The 24,567-nt window shown below is 37.8% G+C and overlaps 1 protein-coding gene across 1 annotated transcript in view; it reads right to left on the reverse strand.

The window, feature by feature from the left end:
- Positions 1–24,567, reverse strand: part of fras1 (Fraser extracellular matrix complex subunit 1) — a 148,403-nt gene that overhangs the window by 29,242 nt on the left and 94,594 nt on the right. Inside the window, exons 28-44 of the mRNA XM_065267216.2 lie at positions 24,185–24,269; positions 20,299–20,619; positions 16,458–16,617; positions 16,152–16,327; positions 14,755–14,871; positions 14,283–14,397; positions 12,658–12,795; positions 10,235–10,267; positions 9,083–9,214; positions 8,596–8,724; positions 6,530–6,777; positions 6,272–6,423; positions 3,275–3,437; positions 3,063–3,195; positions 2,379–2,566; positions 916–1,072; positions 46–309 (exon numbers count right to left, since the gene is read on the reverse strand). Coding sequence (XP_065123288.2) covers positions 46–309; positions 916–1,072; positions 2,379–2,566; positions 3,063–3,195; positions 3,275–3,437; positions 6,272–6,423; positions 6,530–6,777; positions 8,596–8,724; positions 9,083–9,214; positions 10,235–10,267; positions 12,658–12,795; positions 14,283–14,397; positions 14,755–14,871; positions 16,152–16,327; positions 16,458–16,617; positions 20,299–20,619; positions 24,185–24,269 — 2,711 coding nt within the window. The remainder of the gene's footprint in view (positions 1–45; positions 310–915; positions 1,073–2,378; positions 2,567–3,062; positions 3,196–3,274; positions 3,438–6,271; positions 6,424–6,529; positions 6,778–8,595; positions 8,725–9,082; positions 9,215–10,234; positions 10,268–12,657; positions 12,796–14,282; positions 14,398–14,754; positions 14,872–16,151; positions 16,328–16,457; positions 16,618–20,298; positions 20,620–24,184; positions 24,270–24,567) is intronic.

Consider the following 24,567-nt stretch of genomic DNA (forward strand, 5'->3'; position numbering starts at 1 on the left):
CATCTATCTACAGGCTGTTTTTTTCTGTAATGTAGCTGTATTGACCTGCTGCAATCTGTAGTCCTCTGTTAATAGTGACTCTAGGGCCTTCTCTTCTGCTAATGTCCATGCTGATCTCCAGTCGCCCCGTCTCTGTGTATGTGCCGTCTGTTACTGAAAACTGGATCTCATCTGTCCCAGAACCATGAGTGTCTGGTGTGTAGACCAGCAGCTCATCCAGAACATCCTGGTAGGTGAAGGTGGATCCCTGCTGCAGAATCTTGCCATTCTCTAAAGGCTGAGAGTAAAACTGCCTTCTGCGTAGCTTCCCTGTGGGGATACAAATGGCTATACATTTAAAATACTTAGCTATTAGAAAATACGCATAAATAAAGAAAAGTACAAATATTCCAGATTAATCCTAAACATAATCCTTAAAGAAGTATTGTAATAAAGGTATTATATTTATTAACTATACAGTATATTTAACTGCCGCAAAGTTAACCCACACACACGACAGAAAAGTTCATTTTCACTTTTTCCTGCATCGCTTAGATTTTATAAAATGTACGCTTGACCTCTAATGATCACCCAGTGTCATTTTCTGTTGAAGGGAACCGACAGTCTCAAGCTAGTCTGTATTTTAGATCTGTCAGTTTCATTTCTCACATCCGACTCCGCATAAAACTCAAGAGAGCTGCTATGAACATCTTCCATCTATAAAAGCTTAACCAATGAAGCCCTGTGGGCCGTGGCCTTTACACTGGCTCACTAGTCAAGGGCTCAGCCACAATGACAAACCCATCAATCAGTCATACGGGAGCAGATGGAACTGTAATGTGGCATATAATGGATGTTTGCTGAAGGCTGCCCGTGAGTGAGCGACAGACTGAGAGAGAGAGAGAGAGAGAGACAGAGAGAGAGAGAGAGACTGACCGTATGAAGGCTTCTTAATGATGGTAAGTACAAGTTCATTCTCAGGAGTGTCCTGGTCCAGCACATTCAGAGAGGAGTTAGTGATGACCACACCCGAGTTCTCCTCCACCTGGAAATTGTTAACTGAGATGATAGGGACTCTCTCCTCCTTGGTTTGCTGCAAAGAACATTAAATAACATCTTACCTTACATATCTGACATTGGGAACAATTGTTCATTTGCAAGGTACTGAAATTACAAATCTTGTAAATTGGGATTAATTTAGATTTTAAGGACAATGGAAGGACAGAAGACACTACTGTAGATATGACAATATGGGCCGGTTTCCAAGACAGGGCTTATCCTATGGCGCTTTTCCATCGCATAGTACCCCACGATTTGGTTTGGGTCAGGTTGGGTCAGCTCACCTAACTTTGACTTGGTTAGCTTTCCATCAAGTTTAGTAACACTTCAGGGTGAGAGGGATTATAGGCGTGTCATTATATTTGCGCTGCCTACTGCTGTGACATCATACAAGTGAGAGCGTCATTGTACATTCCTATATGTTCATTTATCGCCACAAAATTAAAATTGACCACCACAAACAGATGTTTGCACATCGCGTTTATCACTACCTCTGTCTCACATGGCAGTTAACACCAGTCGAAGCGCTCCGCTGAGCCTCATTTAAGTTGCAGTTAAGCATATACGCGAACGTGCACGTCGCAAATGTGCCACCACAAACGGCAAATCTGGAAAAAAATTGGTATGGTGTTCCTGATTCTCAAGCTGTGGATATTTATCATCGCTAAAAGGAAGTTTGGGAACATTTTTGCTCGAGACAGAGCAAGCTAGCATGAAGGTAAAGCTTATCTTTAACATTAAAGTGATGACGCTGATAATGACGATTCTTTCAGAGTGATCTACAGTGTTTTCGTGTCACGTTATGGTATCAGCTCGGGTCGCTTGGAACCCCGACTGAGGTGATACTAACAAAAGTATTGAGTACTACATACTGCACCCAAGAAAATATCAAATACCAAAAATCAAACAGTGGGGTACTATGCAATGAAAAGTGCCACTTGTCCCAGACTAAAATGTATGTTTGAGCTGCATTGATTTGAAAACACCCTGCACTGACCTTAACATACAACAGTGCAATGCATTGTTTTGTCTGAGGATGTACACCAGTATTGTTTTTTGAAAGGTATGTTTGTAAAAACTACTTAAATGCCCAAATATAACTAAGGCCTAGTCCTGGATTAATCTAAACAATGTCCGGAAAACCGCCCTATATAGTATGATGCAAGTTGGATTTGGATACTGGATGTAATGCATACACATACAATACATATGTATTGAAATTGTGCACTGTGCTACAGAAATGCAGGATTTCCAGAAATAGAAGCTAAAAAATTTTGAAAGATAAAAGTCTAATTGGCAGATTTACACCCAGAATAGAAAACGTGTTTGTATAACAATACCTGAATGTCTATAGTGACATCAAACGCCTCTGTTTGGCTTGATCCATCACTTATGTAAAAGCTGAAGACATCCTGGTGGATGTTGGACTGGTGGACATTTTGGACATAGAATATATGGTCTGAGGTGAGATCTTCTATAGTAAAGGGGATGTCAGGGCTAATCACACGAGATCCACCGATCGTTCCCACTGAAGGACACAGAGGAATCACATCAGTAAACAAAATGACAAGGTCATTAATGTTAGAACAAAACAACAACAATACTGCCTTAAAAAACACAAGAGATTGTCTGAATGTCAGTTGCCAGGCAAGAACAGGATAAACAGCTTCCAACTTCAGAGGGCCATGACAAACCCAAAATCAAGTCGATAAACTTGTGTGTTTTCAAAGTATATACATCAAAGTAAACATTAGACTGCATCTGTGCTTTGGATGAAACCAACATTTTGTACAGTTTGGCGTTTATGTTCCAGCCTGATCTGCATTTCTCCTTTCATCTTCACCACTCACACAGGAGCACTGAATAAAATCTGAATTTTGCACATCTGTAAATCTGTATCACAGCAAATCAGTGCTTTGCTCATGAATAAAATAAGCGGTTGTCGGAGATACCAAAACCTTTTACACTGAATGACTGGGAAAAGAAAGTTAACATGCCCACAAGCTTAGTAGTATGCAACATGCCTTGTTTGGTGTTCTCAATGAAGCCGTATTTAGGTGGAGTGATCAGCCACACCAGCAGGTCCTTTCTGGGCGTGTCTGGGTCAGATGCAATAATGTGATTGGCAGAGATTTGGACTCTGCCTCCTTCTTGGACCTGCCCACAAACATGTAAATAAAGTGTTTTGTAATCAGTGCATAAAACCATCAAAATGTAAAGAGGGGAAGGCCCTCACCTTAATGCCGCTGCGGACGGTGACGACAGGTGGCTGCGTCTGAGCAGAGGAGATGGTGATAGTGAACATCTGGTTCTCCAGACGATTGTTCTCACCATCATAAACAACAAAGTGGAAAATGTCAGTGACCGGCTGGTTCCCAGTTTCAAAGGATGTAACATACCTGTTTGACAGAAACAATATATCAGACACAGTTTTCAGCTTTTTGGAAAACATGCACTAGAATGGCCAAATCTGGGCAAAACAAACTTTATTGCCTGCAAGCTTTTTTATATTTCTGTTTTGTATTCTTATTACATCAAAGCCAATTAAGCTGTTTAAATGAAACACTTTACACTGGGGCTTTCCAGCTTAAAGTAATTAAAAAAGCTCATGTTGTAATGCATGTTATGCTTCCCCAAGCAATTCACTTCTCTAAACATTTTACATGCCTCATTTAAGGAGTCTAATACTAACATAAACTAACTGAGAAAAGGCATATTTACATTGTCAATGACTTACTCAAAACAACCTCAATATGTGATCGATCCTATCAAATATTAGAGTAGTAGAAAAAAGCAGTGCTGTTGGTTAGAGCCTTATATTGTTTAGGTTTAATATCACAAAATTAATGATAAATTAATGTATTTTATAAAATATTATAAAACTGGGGCCCCCTGGCACCATCTCTTGAACCATTGGTACAATGAAAAGCTCAGATGCAAAACCCTGCATAGAGTAAATTAACTTTTTTATCAGGCTCTTATGCTTAGGTTCAGTAATTTCACTTTAGTAATTTCACTCTTAACCCTCTGGGGTCTAAGGGGTTTTTAGGGCCCTGGAGAAGTTTTGACCTGCACTGACATTTGTGCTTTTTTCAGTTGCTTAAAACACAATAATGGCAAAAGTCTTATAACACTGCATTCAGCACAAACTGGGCTACTATTTTATATGATTAACATGTATGTACATGTTTGTTTTTTTTTAAGAAAGAAATGTTTATGTGGTTTTTGAAAAAGAAAAAAAATTAAGTGACTGATATAAGTCTAAAAACCCCATACTAAACATGTTTTCCCAAGACTTTTCAAAACATGATCTAGTAGTCTAGAGTTTTTCTTTAAAATGATGAGAAAATCATTCTGCTTACTCATTCACATAAAACAATATATTGATTTACAATTTCAAAGTCACTTTTTGGTTAGGAAGGCAATATGCAAGGAGGCTGGAAGCTCTTGAATAATCTGTAATTGACAGCTGAACAACAATACACTTGCATAATGAGCTCCATAATGAGCCTTTAGGCAGTAAGACGACGCCATTATTGTTACGTGTTTGTTTGTGAAAGCAACACAAAAGAAATTCCTTTCCATGCATGATCCAGCATTAAATAAACTTACTGTGCAGAGATATACGCCAATAAACAAGGTTTTAGATGTGTTTAGATGCATCTTAATACAAAGTGCCTCAAATATGAGGCATTGTGTTTGTGTGTGCGTTTGGCCGTCGATCGCATCTGACGGAAGCACAAAGAAAACATTAGTGTCTGCAGATAACTTTTATTTACAGGCGAGAGTAAACAAGTAGATGTAATGTTTACAATTGTATCTTTTATAAGAATACCACAAAGCGCGTCAAATATAAGGCATCGTGTCTTTGTGTGCGTTTGGACATCGATCCCGTCACACTGACGAAGCATACACACTCGCGTCTGTCTGGAGATAACTTTAGGCGCGAGTAAACAAGTAAATGTGATGTTTGCAATCGCATCTTTTATAATGATACCACAAAGCACGTCAAATATGAGGGATCGTGTGTTTGTGTGTGCGTTTGGACGTCAATCGCGTCACTGTTTGATGAAGCACACACACTCGTGTCTGCAGATAACTTATCTCCAGATGCAAATATAACAGTCGCAAGTAAACAAGTAGATGTCATGTTTCCAGCACTCGGATTAAAATTCAACACATCACTGAATGGCTGCAGAGACGTATAGTCTCGATTGACTGTGGGGTTGACTAATAAATATGGATGATCTCTGCTCTTCTCTTCAATGGAGCGGGGCGTGGCTCATTATAGATAATGAAGTAACAGAAGAAAGACGGTACATCTCTCTCTTCTAATACAGTTAACAACAAATTACAATATTTGTTTTCGATTTCACTTACATCTTCCAAAAGCAGACATTCCAAGCATTATGTAGACATGTATCTTTTGTTTCTATGACAAGTATTCGTTAAGTTACAGTTAATTTTTCTGACTTGTTTCTGAAAGGACTTCACTGAGGGAAAGAGAACAAAACGCACATCATGTTTATTTTCTTAATTTTGCGAAAAGCACAACATTCTGTTTTTATTGGGAGTGGACAGAAAAAAACTAGACACTTTAACGTTTTAAATGATGTATAAATCATATCTGTATGTCCAAAATCAGCAGAGTTATCTAAGGCTCTTTGTGGAGTGATTGAAAAATAAAGAGTTTGCGGCGGTCGACCCCAGAGTGTTAAAGTCAATGAAAAGCTTATTAGTTAGTATTCATTTTTTATTTTCAAAAATGTCACTTTAGTTATATCATTGGTATTTAACAAATTTGACTCTCTTTCACAGCAAAACTCTCTAAGTACATGAAACTCTCCACTTTTAAAACAAGTCTCCGGTCAACTCTTCACTGTGCTTTTTGAAGATAGGTAGAAGGCACAAAAATGTGATCAATATCCTAATATTAAGTAAACCTCCTTTAACGGGTTAAAAACAACTCTTGCACCGTCATTCATTCAATTCTTCTTTCATGCACTTTCTGTAAAATTGTTGCGGCATTTCACTGATTCTGCCAACAAAATGGCCTGAGGCCAAGATTTAGATGATTTGAAGCAAAAGGTATTTGATGAATGTATAATGCATGCTGAGAGCATTTGGTTAATATGATTATCTCATTTTTGACTCATATTTTTGCATCTGAGCTCTTCAAATATCTTACAGATGGTTCACAAAAAATAAAATACAGCTGATGAAGGGTGATTACCTGATTTTGTGGTTGTTTATGTCTGCCATTGTAAAGGAGGAATATTCACTAAGTTCCTCATGATCTGTTTCAAATTTGGTTTTGGTGAGGATTCCATACATTGGCACAGACACTAACTGCACGAAAATGTTTTCATCCGGAGATTCATCATCCTGAAGACATCAACAAAAGGACTTTAAGCATCACTGCCTTTAAAACAGTTTGGAAAAGGCAAAAAAAACCTTCTATTTAATTTCTCTTAGAACAAGTGTTCCTTACCACATAAGCTAAGTGTGAACGTCTAAAAATGCTGCTGCTCCTCTCCGGCACCTCCATGGACAGCAGGGCATCGGGGTCACGTCTGGGTGCGTCATCTTTGACCTCCGACACTAAGACCTGCACCGTAATTGAGGTCATAGACATCCCATCCGTCACAGAGAAGGTCATGGAGTCCTCCTCTGTGGTGAGACCAGCATGCACGTACTGCAGAACGTTCCTGGTGATGTCACTGAAGGTGAAGGTGTCACCTGAGGTAAAGGGAGTTTTCATGAATATACAGTTAAAAGGATAGTTCACCAAAAAATGAAAATTGGTCATCATATAGAACTTTGTTCTGAGAAACACAAAGGATGATATTTTGAGGAATTTTAAACCAATCAAAAGCCCCATTTTATTCTACAGTATACTCTAAAAACAAACGGTGCTAAATAGTACTAAAAGTGGTTCTTGGCTCGTAATCATAGAGGAACCATTTTAAGTGCCAAATAGCACAGATGAAGTAACTTTGTAGCACAGGTGTAGAAGCATTGTCGCTGATCCCATGAAAACCACGTATGTCCATTTTAGGGATGCACCGATACCACTTTTTTGGAATACGAGTACGAGTATGAGTATTTGCATTTCAGTACTTGCCGATACCGATACCGAGTACTTAATAAAAAAACATGATTTAAATTTACAGGTAACAGCTTTAGTCATATAATTTAACAAAAAAACAAAGGACTAGTTTTCCAGTTTGTTGTAAACTCTGCCTCTTTGGACAACACAAGAGGCATTAACCCCTTACACGCCGCTCAAACATAGACATTTCTCAGACCGTGGTATCGATTCCAGGTATCGGGGGACTTTTAACGAGTACGAGTACTTTAGAAAATGTGGTATCGAGGCCGATACCCGATAACACTATCTGTATCGGTGCATCCCTAGTCCATTTTGCAGATTTTTAGATTTTTCGATGGATTGAATGTCCAGGTTCATTTCCGTACACAGTATGCTTCACATATCTAAATGGCCAATGAAAAGTTGTGAAATCATGTCATCTGATTTTCACATATATCCATTTGGTGTCAAGGCTATCAATCACGACGCGTATCTCCCGCCCTTTGGAAGCATCTCACCGGTCTTGTGAAGGTTCTTCAAAGCTCAGCACTGGATAGCCGTATAAACATAGCCTGGTGAGACAATGACTTTCCTTCATCGAGGTAAACGTTTTCCCCCTGACGCCAGACGTACGTCTAGGAGTGACAAAATTACGGTAGGACTGTGCAAAGAAAGTATCTGTCTAGCATTACCATGTCAGTGTATTGATTCATTGTAGCAGTGTATTGATTCATAGTTTGCAAGAGACATGTAATAAATTTTAATTTAATATTAAATAAACTAAGCGTATTTAATAAACTAAGACGTAGGCTATTTAATAAACTGAGCGTATTCATCTGTCAATATGAAACGTGACTTGGCCATTCTATAACGCGTATCGACCACCATTACTGTAAAATATGCACGTATGTCCATTTAAACGCAATTTTGGTCAAATGTGGAATATATCATTACACTGGCAAGAATATGGTTACATGTAAAGATGCCGTACCAAGTATGACACCGCTACATTCAACTCCTTTTGAAATACGCTGTTTTTTTTTACTTCCTGAAAAGTAACCGTTTTGGACATACGTGAGTTTCATCGGGTAGCGACGATATTGTGCTATGTAGAACCATATGTGGTGCTATAGTGGTGCTATATGACCCCCATATGGTTCTTTATAGGTGCATTATAGCATTAAAAATGGTTCCTCTATGATTACGAGCCAAGAACCACTTTTAGTGCTATTTAGCACTGTTTATTTTCAGAGTGTAGGAAAAAGAATATTTATTGAAAAGAATTTAATGGGGCTTCTGATCGGTTTGGTTACCAACATTCCTAAAAATATCATCCTTTGTGTTCATGAGTGAGTAAATGATGACAGATTTTCATTTTTGGGTGAACTATCCCTTTAAGTAATATCCAAAACAGGGGGCGTGGCCAACATCATACTTGAAAGAAGAACCAGAAATACTGGACCTACCATTGACCATCTGAAGCTGGGAGCTAAGGTCCACTCTCAGGAGAGTGCCGTGGAGGGGCCCTTCAACCAGCTCGAACTCCAGTTCATCAGGGGCCGTGTCAGCATCTGTAACTGCTAACTGTCGTCCACCTACATAACATGAACATTTTATATTTATTTTGCATTTAAGAAAAAACACCTTTTTTTCATCTAGCTGATATTCTGTAAGTGAGAAATTCATTGTTTTTTCCCTCCCATGCTGTTAACTTCTAGCTTCAACACTATTTCTACTTAATGTACAGACGAAAATGTGTCTATGTGTATAATGCTTATTATTGTCTAATGCTTGTGTTTGTTTAAAAATGTTAAATGCTTTCATTTGCAAGTTGTTCAGATAAAAGCGTTTGCTAACTTAATAAATTTAAAAGCTAATTACGTAACAACATATGGCATTTGCATAAATAAAAAATGTCTTTAGAGCACTTAAGTTCAATGCATGTGCCCTTACCCACTGGTGCCCTGCCTCCCAGGCTGACCTCCAGCACCGGATCCAGGATCTGAAAGACGGGTGGCTGCTGATGATTGACCAACAGCAGGATAGCAAAGTCCATTTCTGGTGTGGTGTGCTCTCCATCAGACACTGACAAAAGACAATGATTCATACAGAGGAATAAATCACAGCATACGCACATTCACATACAAATCATTCAGTGTCGACCTTCAGGTCAGTTCTGTCTCCTGCACTTCAGCTCAATAAAACACAGATGAGTGAGTGCAACAAGGATACAAGGAGGATGAATCAAAGAGATGGAGAGCCGAAAGAGAGGGAGAAGATAAAAGTAATCCTACGGTGTGTCATCTCCTCATGACCTCATCCTTCAAAAACTGATGCAAACACAAGATGCGAACTACAAGGACAATGTTCTTTAACTATTCAATATTAGTACTTAAATTATTTTTGTACTGTATAACATCGCCGCTAAAGTTGTCGTTTTAATATTACAGCCAAAATGTATCTAAAGCTACTTCCAGTTTACCACCTAAGGATTCTGACATAAAGGTAAAAAACAACACAAGAAACGTGTTTATTTGGACTGTGAATGTCAGACACAGCATGCTTTCTCAAACTGTGTGCTTTTGGTTCATGGTTCTTTAGTACTTCGATCCTGTTGAGAATACATTTATAATAACAACCCCTGTGAGAAAAAAAAATCACTTTGCATCATGACACTGCAGTTGCAGCTTTATTCTTCATCCATTACGCTCTATTACAACGGCACTGAAAGGAGTTTGTCTGGCATATTGTGCTCAGTTTCCATACAGACGCAGTAGGGCATATGAGCAGTCGCAGCTCTGATTCATAGCTGCCTCAAGAAGAAGATGGATGCATAATCGCAATCTCCTGTCAGGCTGAATAAAGCGCATGGATGGACTTCAGAAAGAGAGAGAAAATTATATTCCTTCTTATAAGAGAGAAGGTCCCATAAATAAATAAGAGCAATACACGAGGGAATGTGTCATCAGCACAGAGTCGCAGAGGGATAAGTCTATTGTTTTAGGAAGGGAGAAATGAATTTCGGGTATGCTGGAAGTGCGTGGAAAATAGGATAGTAGAGCAGAGCCGCATTGTGGGTTACAGAAGCCAAAAGTAATTATATACCTGTAAAATGGAGACTCACAGACTCTGGAAGACCTGCAGGAATAAACAGCGTTAGTGGTTACTTTCACAAACGGTGAGCGGGGTAAATGAGGCATTTTAGATTTAAACACGATTGGTAAAAAGGTGAGTTTTGCAAACTTGACACATCTCAGTCTCTGCGTTTGACTGTTTTAATTTGCATCAAATTTGCACTGAATTAAGCTTGCAGTTATTAACTTCCAACATAAACCATGCACAGAACAAATTACTGTAGTCATATTATTCAATGCACATAGTATCCATTGCTCTTGCACAGCCAAAGTACTGTAATAAACATTAAAAAGATCTCTCCAATTCTAAATTGTTATGCGACTAAAATTTCTAGTTGGCCCAAAAAAAGTTCTGTAAATTATTAGTGTTTGACGTGACAATACTGATATTTAAACTGTTATTTAAAAATAAAATAAGAAAAAATACATAATTGTGACCCATCCTGACAAATTGAGTCGCAGTGAGCAAATTTTCAAAAATGAGTTATTGTTATTTTCACATTTTCTATTAAAAATGACAGCGCAACATTTGTTTGAAGTTCACAGAGTCAGCAAAGTCAATTTTGAGGAAAATCAAGTTCAAGATTTTTGAATGTTCCAAAACAAAATCACTGCAACCAGACCTTAAAGCGATAGTTCGGCCAAAAATGATATTAAACCCATGATTTACTCACCCCCAAGCTGTCCGAGTTGCATATGTCCATCGTTTTTCAGACAAACACATTTTCGGATATTTTAGAAAATGTTTTAGATCTTTCAATTGATTAAATGTAATGTTACGGGGTCCACGACCTTCAAGTCCAAAAAAAGTGCGTCCATCCTTCACAAATTAAATCCAAATGGCTCCAGGATAAACAAAGGTCTTCTGAGGGTAATCCGCGAGTTGTTGTTGTAGAAATATCCATATTTAAAACTTTATTAACGTAAATAACTACCTTCCGGTAGCGCCGTCATCTTAGTCGCGTCCGCATTCAGGATGAGAGCTTACGCAGCCTACAGAGGCTACTCTGCTGCTGCTCTGTGCCCCCGCCCTCCGAATTTGTCATACGTCACTAAGAAAAGTGGGTACACTACGCTAATACTCTCTCCTGAATACAGAGGAGTCTAAGATGGCGGCGCGACAGGAAGGTATTTATTTTCGTTAATAAAGTTTTAAATATGGATATTTCAACAACAACACCGCGCGGATTACCCTCAGAAGACCTTTGTTTATCATCCTGGAGCCGTTTGGATTTAATTTGTGAAGGATGGACGCACTTTTTTGGACTTGAAGGTCGTGGACCCCTTAACATTACATTTAATCAACTGAAAGATCTAAAACATTTTCTAAAATATCCGAAAATGTGTTTGTCTAAAAAACGATGGACATATGCAACTCAGACAGCTTGGGGGTGAGTAAATCATGGGTTTAATATCATTTTTGGCCGAACTATCACTTTAAAATCACTCATAAAACGAAATAATAGAGAAAAAAAATGATTTGGCACAAACAAGGTCAAAACTATATCTATAGAAAAAATAGATGTTCAACTTTTTTCTGTCTTTTATTTTTTGATTGACATCTAAGACAGAAGACTTTAACTGTAATGCAAGGATCTAATATAATGTTACACATAAGATATTTTCCCCAACAGATACCCAAACGTTCACTTAAGGCTTAACAGATTGTATCTGTGTAAGTTCTTGTTGAAACAGATATTTTTAAATACTCTAATTCTGTGTCGGGATCGCACGCTGTCAGAGAGCTTTGTGCGCAAGCTTTGGATGGTTCAGTCAGCGTGAGAAAGATTGTTTTCGAGTGTTGTCGTTTTTGCTAGTTTTAAGCACAAATTCACTTAATTCGTGGTTAAAAACTAGACTTATTTTCTTGCTCATCAAGAAAATGCATCTTGATTTAAGATTTTTTAGACTAAAAACAAGACAAAAATACTAAGTAATACTAAGTCATTTTTTTGAGGTGTAGGAAGGTAAGTAGGCTACATCACTCAGAAAATGTACAAATAAAGATAATTTTATATGCTAAATAACTATTTGGAGCATTGGGGATCGCTAGATGAGGGCTTAATGTACTTATTTTTTATGAAAACCTCAAAAAATCAACATTTTTCACTTCTTAGGCTTGCATCTCAAGATTATGACATTATTAGTGCGCATACTGACTTATTTAGACAGCATGGGTCACATTTGTATTTCTGCTTTTTTGCAAGAGATTCTGTTTCGTAAATATAATCATATCAGATGCATAATGATTGAATATTCATCCTTACATTGAAACTTTTTTATAATGCCAACATTTTTTTTCTTGTTTACAGGTACATTTTAACAGTGCTATTATTGTGATGCATAAAGCATGATAATGTTCTGCTAAAGCAGCTCTTGGCTGTTAAGACTAACCTGTGAAAGAGTACTGATAGAGCTCCTGGAGATGGGAAGGGGCTTGTGGGGGTCTGTAGATAATTTTTCCACTGTCTACATCAGCCTGGGTGAAGAAACGCACATGCTGGTATGGTTTGTCTCTGTGCTCCACTGCACCTGAGGGAGGATGTTAATGCTACTAATGAAAGACAGAAGCTATTTAAAACATCCTCAAAATAACATCCATTTAGTTAAGCAAACTGAAGGCAATATTAGCAGTTTGTGAACACAGCCACAATAAAAAAATCCACCATCTCTTTCTTTTTTAATCCCTATTTAACCAGGACAGTCTAATTAGACATACTGTTTTGAGTCTCTTGTCAGTGTGACATCATATTATATTATATTATATCTGGTGATATGGGCATAATATTGGCCCTTTACTTTCTGTTTTAAATTTAGATATAACACTTAACATTATGTCAGAGTGAGAAACAAAAAAAAAATTATGTAGGATATGTAAACAATTAACCAGTGAGGTAAGAAAAATGTGCAAGAAGATTCATTCTTTTTATCTTAAAGGGGAGATGTCATGAAAATCTGACTTTTTTCATGTTTAAGTGCTATAATTGGGCCTCCCGTGCTCAACCTAGAAAATGTAAAAAAATCAACCCAGTAACTTAGTTTTGGTAAAGCATTCTTTGCAAGCATGTGAAAAAATAGGTCATTAAAATTTTGCTCCCCTTGTGATGTTAGAAGGGGATAATACGGCCCCTTAATCTGCACTATCCAACCACAGCATTGCCATTTAGTGCAGAGATCAGCTCATTTGCATTTTAAAGGACACCCAAAACGGCACATTTTTGCTCACATCTACAAAGTGGCAATTTTAAAGGTGGGATGCACAATTTTTGAGTCGGGCCGAGTATGAAAACATACTTGTAGCCAATCAGCCAATAAGGGGCATGTCTACTAACCAACATCGTTGCTTGGGTTGCGTATGTGTGGGGCAGGTCTATTAAAAGAAGGTCAATATCCTATTGGGGTAGGGGCGTGTTTGTTTAGGTGATTTTCAATGTCAATTTTAACATGCTATAATAAATTATTCATATGATATTTTAAACAAAAACTTCACATAATACTCTGAGGACAACCAAAGATTTATCTGACATCTTACAAAGTCTTGTGAAATGCCCCCTATAAACAATTTCACAATTCATACTTAAAGTATAGAAAAAGGAAACAATTTTTTGCCTTGAGAATCCTGTCTCTTTTCTAAACTGTACTTCTATTTAATTTTATCTCTCTTCTAGCCTGAATTCCTCTGAACAACCCTGGAACTTAATACTACTGCACTTCTCAGGTTACGGTCTTCTCAGGATAAATCATTTTGTTTTGCTCCTCATTTGTACTTTAAGTTGCTTTAGATGCTTCTGCTTAATGAATAAATCTAACTTAACAACAAAATGATATTTAGCATCTATAAAAATGAAGAACCACTTATGAAGCTTTTCAGCACTATCATCTTAGCATGTTTCACCTTGACATTCTTTACTGTGCATTTAACAAAACAGAAAGAAGAAGAAAACAAAGCTATCAGGCTACCACTATGCCTTTGAGTGCCCTTATGCTCACCCTTGTGAAAATAATGGAGGTTTAGTTACCGTGGCCCGAGGTGAGCGGTTTGGTGATGTTGTAGACAAGCTTGTCACTGGGTGTCTCAGAGTCAGTGAAGGAAAGAGCAGAAGAAGATATCACAGTCACACGATCTTCCAGTGCCTGCACACACACAACCAAAAACATTTACACTGATGAAGACAATGATGGAGATTACATGGCTCAGTTGACAGTCCAGGCAAAATCAGAACAGTTTGTCATGAATAAAATAAAATCTGTCTAAAGACAACTCGCTTAACTTTGTTTAATACAAATATTTGAAACCAATAACACTTTGACTTAGAAAGGATTATAAAGAGAGAAGGAAGTATTTTATATGTAATAACACACTTTTCACCTTCCACCTCTTGAAAAAATCCAAGCTTAAAAAGTAATTTTACATCAAAGTCTGGCCAGAGAACATAATTTAAAATTCTTTCTGATGGAAAATCTTTTCATCTCCTGCCGTTTGTATCTTACAGTGATCTGCAGGTCGGCTCCAGGTGAGAGCTGAGGCAGGCCAGGGGTCTGCGGCATCACCCCTATAGTGAAGGTCTGTGTATCGCTCACAGTTTCTGGATACACCTCGCTTGAAACCTGCAAACAAAATCACAAGCAAATGCTTAAAATCTCACACTGCACAAGTATGTTTTTTCTATGAATAGTAATAATATAGATTCAGCTGTCTCATAAGTGTTTCAGAGAAGAAATATAATTTTATTCCCAAAAATGATTGTTTAATCATTATCTGAGGTGTGTTGGAAAATCAATTCAGCTCAAAAGTAAAAAATCCATCTCGACATCAATATATTACTACAAATTTGTCCTATTTAATACGATCTGTACCCAAAACTAAGACTGCGGACTCATCGGATGCAGCATTCCAAGGCATAAAGGCATTCATGGCACGTCCGAATCCAATGTTTGGTTTACTGGTTTGTGATTGGTTGAGCATGGTTGCGTTCGAAAAATAAAATCGGCGGCCAAGAAAGCAGCTGGAGCACAAAAGTAATGTAAATAAAGTTATATTTTAACTTTTTAAACCTTTTGATTGCATTTCTAGCGGGAATTTTATATTTTATATTGTTTTCAAATATGGGATTAGTTATTAGTCATCTCTGTTTATATTTCAAACAAAATCCCTTTTGCTGCCTGTGGAGGCTGTCCAAATGTGCTTCCAGGAGCACAGACGCTGCCTCCGAAGTCATTTTCTCACGAGGCAACAAGTCAGCCGCCTAAGCTTTCGGGCACAGACTAAATCATTTTATTTTGAAAATAGTAATGTCATCATTGCCACAATAAGAAAGGCATAACAGGCCCCAGGACATTCAACTAAATTGTGTCGAACCATTAAAACACAAATTTTATTTAATGAAGTCTACCGTGTCAGTTCAGCCTCAGGGAAGATAAGTATGAAACAACAAGCAGAGGGTTTTCAATAGGCAGACAAAACACTCTTGTGCCAAGATTCATTAAGGATTTAAGGTGATGAATTGAATGAGATTGAATGTACTTTTAATGCTTTTTACATCGATTTGAAACTGGATTGGAAGACAAATTAGCTCATTTATGCAGTGAGGCTGGTGAAGTTGAAGTAGGACAGATGGACAAATTGGCCTGAGACTGTGAACAATTGCTAACTGGAGAATGCCGTCCAAGTGGGCAAAAGAGTGAAACAATGTGTTCATGCATCGAAATGAGTTGAATGATGACTGTGTGTGTACATGTGTGTAGATTTACTCGGCTATTATGCATTTACAATCTAATTTAGATCCCGTAAGTGAGCAATATCTGAATAGCTCTAAAATACATTACAACAGAACGACTATGACTATGATAGCGCTTTTATGCAACCATTATACAAAATATCATGTCACCTGAAACTGAAAAGTGTCTCTCTGTGCCCCGGATCCATAATGTCTATACCAGACAGTTCCCTCATTAATATCCTGCTGTGTAAATGAGCTTGTGGGTGTGGTGTCTTGGCCATCTGGGAGGAACTCCCACGCCTCCACTGGACCATCAGCAGGCATAGACACCAGTACAATCTCTCCTAGAGACAGACGCAAGATAAATTTGATGTACTGGGTTATTTATAGCATTGAATTGAAAAAAAGAATAAAATATGGAGGAAAGAATTAATGAATGCATGAATGAATGAATTTATAAAAAAATGATGATACCATATTTGGGCTTAGCACTTTCAGACTGGATGGTGTAGAGGATTTCCGAGTCACTGCTCCCTTTGAACTGAGCGTTGAGACATTTCTTAGAAAGCTGCACCATTCCTCCTTCCCTCACCCAGGTTTTGGGCACTGAACGGAGACGTGGAATCAACCCAACCTACAGAAAAACCATAATGGGCAATTATGATTACTGGATGTTTGATTCATCTTACGTATAACAGAATGCAGCCTAAGTCATAATTAGATGCAATTTTTCATTTCTATAACACAAATGCAGTTTTTGATGTTGAAGCAGTTGTATAATAAAGAGAAAATGTCTTCCTAGCACTTTACATTGAGATAAATCTTGCATATCACACAAACAGTGCTCATGCTATTCACTCCGACTCAGCAACTGTTATGCCACAGATCTTTAGATCCTAAAACATTGAGCATCCCAACCTCGAGTCGAGGAGCTCATTGTGTTGAAAAAGATCTCGCAGATAATCAAAGACTCGAGGATGTGGGGAGATGAAAGATTCGCAGAGGAAGCACATTGGCATCAATCCACATCTTCCTGCTGAGGCTGATCCTCCCCCTATGCTGAAAGCCGGATGGATTTATGAGGCTATTCACTCATACTGTAGGTCAAAATGTCTTGTTTTAAGGTCTTCACTTCTTAAACAACAGACTTGTGCAGATTTGCTTTTACTTGATGGAGCAATTTAAGTTAGACCTGACAGGGGATTTTCGTTCATGTAAGTCAATGTACTGTAGTGGGGTTCATTAAATCATGTTAATAAATAGCCTTGTAGCTCAATTGGTAAAGCAATATAAAATGCCAGGATTTGATCCCCAGTGAATGCACATACTTACAAAAATGTACTTAAAGTTGCTTTAGATTAAAGCATCTGCCAAATGCATATGTAAATCATATTTTGTTCAACAAACAATTCAGATTAAGCACATAAAGATTAAAACAGATCAGACACAGATTAAAGCTTGTTTTACGGCATAACTTATACCATGGTCTGTTTAAATACTCGATTCTGATTGGCTGGAAGGTGTGCATTAAAACAGTTTAACGCACAGGTAGTTCCAGTCAGTTTGATTAAAGTAAGAAATTAATCCGCTACTATAAACATTGGTAACCATAGTAACACAGTTACACTTGCAGAGAGAGCTAGAGAGGGGCGAGAGAGAGAGAGAGAGAGAGAGAGAGAGAGAGAGAGAGAGAGAGAGAGAGAGAGAGAGAGAGAGAGAGAGAGAGAGAGAGAGAGAGAGAGAGAGCGTCTCTCTTTACAGTGAGTCTCTCTCTCGTCCTTCTCTTTCAGTTCTCTGTCTATCTCTTTTAAAACATTGCTTCGAAATTTCCAACTGTTTCATTTTTGTTTTCATTTAATTTTATCCATTTCAATAAATGTAATGTGTCCTTATATAGTAATCGTGGTTAGAGACGTCGGTTTTATTTCACACTTTACATAATTCATTTAAATAAATGATTAGTTCAAATAAAGATTGCCTTGTCACTGTCAGTGTTAGCTGTCATTCATAAATTATTTTAATACATCAATTAAAGAATCATTAAGTTAGCTATATGCTTAAGCAAGGAGAGGATAGACTTGAAAAAAGAGACGCACACAGCCACAGGTAACTCCCACATGCATCTCTCTCTTTCTCTCTCCCTCGGGTTCTTCTCTTTCAGTTTTCTGTCTCTCTCTTTTAATAATGAATTTAAATAAATGTGATAATTCATTTAAATAAAAGCAATACAATGGCACTACTTTATTTAAAGCGGACGGAGTGCGAGCCTTAACTTAAGAAGATGACCGTCATTTTTAACTGTCTGTTAAAAATGACACTGTTAACATTAATTACAGCTTTAACTTGGCAAATAACCAAGGTATAAGCGGGATAATCCACGGCTAGCCATGCATTAAAGGGTTTTAATGCACTTCGCAGAGGCAACCACCCTCCGCTACGCGTCGGGTGGTTCTTCGCCTCTACGTCGTGCATTAAAACCCTTTAATGCATGGCTAGCCGTGGATTATCCCTTACATATTCTACAGTGACGGTAATCTGGGGCATACCTTCTATTTCGTACAACTCAATTTAAAGATCAAAGTAAAAGTGGCAGAGAATAAGTGGAAGGGGTGTTCCAGTTCCCCAAACCACATTAAATTAAACATTATTCACCATTGCCAGCCAATTAAATGCATCAGGGACTGCGAATGCCAAAAGACTCCTGATATCTAATTGAGAGAGTCAAGTTCCTCTTTTATCTCTCTTCCTTCACACCAGAAATCCCCATGTTACGGATCTTTGAAAGCTGTGACCTTGCTCCCTAAGTCAAAATCACGATCAATCATCTAGTCATTAACCCACGACGGGTGTGCGGCTCGCTCAGCCATTCACTCGTCTTGCTCTCAGGGGTTATGAATGTAACACCCAAGGTGCGAGGGACCTTGATGTGCATGTTAATTCAACCTTTTGCCACTCTTTATTGTCTGCACTATAAAGCCCACCGTGATCCGATCAATCAAAACGTTGTCCTATTGATCTGTAAACAGAATGTTCAGGCTGCAAGAGAGCTTCCGATAGTGAAAATCTGCTTGGCATCAGCAGTATCCAGATAACGGCTTCAGCGGGGAACAGTCAGATGTAATCTGATGACACTACAGAGAGATGTGCGGATAAGGGTGTGTGAAAGGGTAGCGGACCATGAAAGCGTTGATGGGAAGTTGGGAAAAGAAGGAATGCTGCAATCTGTCTAGACATCAGCAGGCTGAAGGTTGTCAAATAGGAAGGGGAGATTTAAAAAGATGAGGGCGCTATTGTATTTCTGAGCGTGCAAATAGCTAAATAATATATATAAATGTGTGTGTGTGTAGGGCAGACCACAATGTAAAAAAAAATCAGGAGATCTTTTATAAACAATTTTTTTTAGTTGTCATAAGAGAGACAACCCAACTGCTGCATCGAACAGTCTTTGGTGGTCAGATGCATCAGCTTAAGGACCACTTTAAGGAAACCTTGAAATAATGTTGAATTGCACCAGAAAAAACTGCCACCAGATAGCTTGCATGAAGAGCTGCCTATCGAAAACCTGCTGAGAAATTTTAAATCCCACACAGAACTGTACAATAACACCATATGTTTCCGAAAAAGTAGACAGAAGTATCGCAAAAGAAAAAGTATCACACTTGTCTGCACTCACACGTCCTAACATTATGTGTGTCACAAGTTGGGCTATACAGTAGTGTAGCCATATTCAATGCAACAGCCAAAAAAGTGTCTGCCTTGAAGCCCACAACTACACTTCTGAAAGCAACGCCTTCTTTGGTAGCAAAGGTCGAGAGGTTATGGTGACCATGCCTTTAATAAAAGCATCTTAGTCTATGATTGTACCTGCCAACATGTATGAGTCTTGCAGTGATTTTCATTAAAACAGTTGAAAAGAATCAAGAATTAATGTACCAGTAGCCTCAAGGTGTTCAGTATAAGGTGAAGTGCACGAATCCATAATTAGATGCAAAAATTCCAGATCTATGCCCAAAATGCTGAAGAGCTCATTTTTTACACTTAATATTTTTAAACTAACATGACAGTACATGACACATTAATGGGCTCATATATAATGATATAACATATAACATTAGCTATTCGTTCCAAAGTGCCAGAACATCAAGCTATAAAAAAAAACCCAGTTGAGTAGATCAAAAAATACAAATCTCTGTGAAAAGCAGAGTATTCGTAAAAGAAACTTTTATAAAGAATCTTATTATCTTCAAAAAATCTGCCAGGTGACACACAAAACCTTTACTTCAAATCTACTTTAAAAGACCTGCCATGTCCGTACCTTTGGTGCAATGCTGATGTAAAAGAGAAGGTTCTGGTAGCTGTGTCCATCATTGACCTGCAGCAGAAGTCTATCCTGGACTCCATCTGAACCATCGTGTACGTACTGAAGTTGCTCGCGATCCAGCTCCTCCAGCTTAAAATGAGTTATGGGCATATCAGCGTGCACATGCGTCAGGTGGCCGTGTCGAGGTGGATCCAGAACCGTTAGGAACACATCCTGTGGATTATCGAGGTCATCGATGTGAAGAATGGACCTGCTGATGACAGCGGTCTCACCGGAGTTGATGTGCAAGAGTTGGTTGGTCATCACAGTGGGTGGCTGTGGTGGAAGAAACAGTATTAAACCATGTAATAAATTTGTAACGACATTCAAACTCAGTTTACCTGAAGAGTAAGAGTGAATAAAACCAGATAAACCACTGATTGTTTTATCAATGAATACACCACTGTTTGCATGTGAATTCATAATGATGTTTGAAGTTGATAACATGCCATTAACTCTTTCCTCGCTATTGAGGATATAACTCGTCAATTAAAGTAATAGTCTACACTTTTGCCATATTAAACTATGTTATTACCTCAACTTAGACGAATTAATACATATCTATCTTTTTTCAATGCGTGCACTGTACAGCATGTTGTGAATGTGTTAGCATTTAGCCTAGCACCATTAATTCCTATGGTACCAAACAGGGAAGCCACTAAACACTTCCGTGTTTTCCCTATTTAAAGAGTGTTACATGAGGAGTTATACCAGTAAGTATGGTGCCACAAAATAAAACTTTTTTTGGTACCATAGGAATGAATGGGGCTAGGCTAAATGCTAACACATTCACAACACGCTGTACAGTGCAGGCATTGAAAAAAGATAGGTAGGTATTAATTCGTCTAGGTTGAGGTAATAACATATGGGAAAAGGGTAGACTACTCCTTTAAGAGAAAACGCTTCCGTGCCAATGACGAGTACTTCCGGCATTCCGTAATACCGCTATTATCACCAGGTGGGGCTTTTCCGCAACTTATAAAACCTGGAAGTATTACAGCTGTATGTCCGTGTATGTTTTAAGGATCGCTCTGAATCTGATCTCTATCAAAAGTCCTTCACAAAAAATGAAATTATCTCAGCTTTTTGCTAAAATTTTGGTGTTTTTGAAGAAACCTTCCCATATCTGAGAGGTGATACAAAGAGAATGAAAATGTTTTTTTGTTTAAAAGCAAAATGTATTGCTGAAAATGTTCTTTCATTTGATACATCATATGTTTATATATTTAAAGAAGAACATTTTCTGGAAGGCATTAATCTTTTGTGAAAATCATGAAAAATGATAGTGCTGGCTGGCAACTTAAAAAAAAAAAAAAAAAAACGCTGGTGGGGAAAGAGTTAAGAAAGGGTTCACTACAACCCAAAACTCTGGTTAGCGATTCATCAGTATGGGTTGTTAAATTTCAAATACTGTTGTACAGCATTAGAGCTAGATGTTATGTGAATGTGTTCTGAATTCTGGGCCAAGCCAGTGGCTTTGGTCATTTTATTAGACTTGACACTTCCTTAAGTCGTGAGCCCAGAAAGAAGGCACTGTGGTAAGGTTATAAATGAAAGAGTGCAGAGGTGAGAATTCTGCCAGAGCTGTTAAATCACAGTCAGTTTTGACTGCTGTAGGCACAACTTGCTTCAAAAGAGGGAAATAGACAGCTATCTTCTGTGCATTTGAGGTTTAAACTGAATTGAAAGGATGCTCCTATTCTCATAGATTATGAGACTTTAGCCTGAATTTCAAAGACAGATTCACATTTTATTCATAAATGAGAGAATGACAGCAGGGTCACAAAATATTGTATGCCAAATTTAATCCTGTGTTGCTCAAAAGAGCACAGTTCTGGTATGCAAAGCTGTGATGTAACCCAAAGCACTACTGTTTACAATTGTACAGTGAAGACAACAGCAAACTCTTTATTTTGAAAAACACACATTTTCCTCAGTCTGAAGGATTAACACTTTTTTTCTCTCCTAGTAATAGATTCACAGACCATTTTCTCTCTCTCCGTGTGCTTTAAAATTTATCCTCCATAGCTATTGCCAGAACTGCTCACTCAACAGTAAGAATTGACTTCTTGAGTTACTGTTATCAGTCCACGAGGGGCAAGAATGTATTTGGGTGTTATTTGATGTAACGACATCCATTAGATTTGTGTTGGTTAGCTCAGGTTTCTCTCTCTGTGTATGTGTGTGTTGGTTGTCTGGTGGAGGTCAGAGAGAGAGACACACAGTCGGTTCTCTGGTGACTTATCTGCAAAGTGTCATAAAATGCTGCAGAAGACTGAGCAGAAGACAAAGGGAGACAGAGGGAGAGAAGGTAGTGATATAGGGCACAGTGTGATATAATCCCTCCTCAGTGTGAGGTAAAGAGGGCAGTCAATAAAAATCAAGGATGTGGACTATGGGTTTAAATTCTCTAGGTATGCAAACATGCACCTTAAAGGGGACATATCATGAAAATCTGAAGTGCTATAATTTGGTCCCCAGTGCTTCTATCAACCTAGAAAATGTGAAAAGATCAACCCAGAAAATTAGTTCTCTGTGAAAAATAGCGAATTGAAATTTGGCTCCCCTTGTGATGTCAGATGGGGATAATACCGCCCCTTAATCTGCACTATCCAACCACAACACTGCCATTTAGTGCAGAGATCAGCTAATTTGCATTTAAAAGGACACACCCCAAAACCCCACATTTTTGCTCACACCTACAAAGTGGCAGTTTTAACATGTTATAATAAAATATCTATATGATTTTTTGAGCTAAAATTTCACATACGTACTCTGGGGACACCAGAGTTCATCTTAAAAAGTCGTGAAATGTCCACTTAAAATATAGACTTATTTCCTATTTACATGTGTATATGTACACAGTAATGTGCAAAAGTCTTAGGCCACCATCACCAGCTTTGTTGTTTAAGCAAAGTTTTAATGTCCATTCATATTTATTTTTCACTCATTTTTTAAGATACAAACGCAAAATACAGGAAATATGTACACAAAACTAAAAACAAAACAATTTTCTGAACTAAATGTCTTCTTCAGGCATCAGTCAGTGTTTAGTGTGACCTCTCTTGGCACGAAACACATCTTGAGCTTTTTTGAGGAGACTGAAGTCATTTGATTAGAATTAGAAATTAGGATTTAATTTCATTTAGTTTTAAGAGATCCTGCAGCTGCCTGCTATTACTCAAGTGGAAGAGGAGTTAACCCTAAATACTTGACACTTCAGCTTATACTTTTATACTGTTTTTAATAATACATACACATTTGCTGTATTTTCTGGTTGTATTCTAATAAAGAGACTGAGAAATAACTATATATGATCACTATACAATTGCAAAAACAACAAATATAATGGTAGCATGGTGGCCTAAGACCTTTGCACAGTACTGTATCTATACAGTATATATATGCTTTTTCTGTGCTATAATACATTTCATGAAAGGCATTCACTCTATAGGCATCTCTGAAAGAGGTCCATTTCTGGCCTTTTTCAAAGTCTTCACTTTGTTTTTGGGGTATGCTAGAATACGTTTTATCCTTGATTGTTTTTGCCTCATCAGTTGTGCCTTATCAATTCGACTAGTAGATAAAAACATCTCTTTGACATGGTTACAACACACAATTAAAGAGCTCATCCAGACCTCAACACCCAAAAATGGATGAAGTGAAAAAGCATAATAGGACCCCTTTACTGAATAATAAAATTATAACTATAGCCTGATTAACTGGCCTGAATTATATTCACTCACCACAGTGACTCCTGTGTATCTGCTTTATCAGATTTTGTGAGTACAGAATGAAGCCCATTATTCACTATTATGTGTGTGTGTGTTAATGTGTTTACCTGGTGGGAGACTGCCTGCACAGGAACAGTTTGTGGCTGTGAAAACAGTTGAGGATCTGCTGCTCTTAACAAGAACTGCCCATTTCTGGAAAAAAAAAACAAGTCGACATAATTTGTTATAAAATAAGACAGATATATAAATGATATATGAGTGCTCCAGAGGAATACGGCTTAGTAAAGACAGTTACTAATGTAACAATATATGATATTTAACAAATTTTTGACAAATATCCACGTTTCAGACCTTGAACAGATGTTAGGATCAGTTTTCACAAGAGAAATAGTTCATCATTTTAACAACAAGTCAATAGGATAGGGTTTGGAAAGCCAACAAATATTTTCAACAACATATTATGTACTTCTGGACTGTGTAATTTTTATGT

The sequence above is a fragment of the Paramisgurnus dabryanus genome, chromosome 5 (genome assembly GCF_030506205.2).
Source record: "Paramisgurnus dabryanus chromosome 5, PD_genome_1.1, whole genome shotgun sequence".
In the NCBI taxonomy this organism is placed as follows: domain Eukaryota; kingdom Metazoa; phylum Chordata; class Actinopteri; order Cypriniformes; family Cobitidae; genus Paramisgurnus; species Paramisgurnus dabryanus.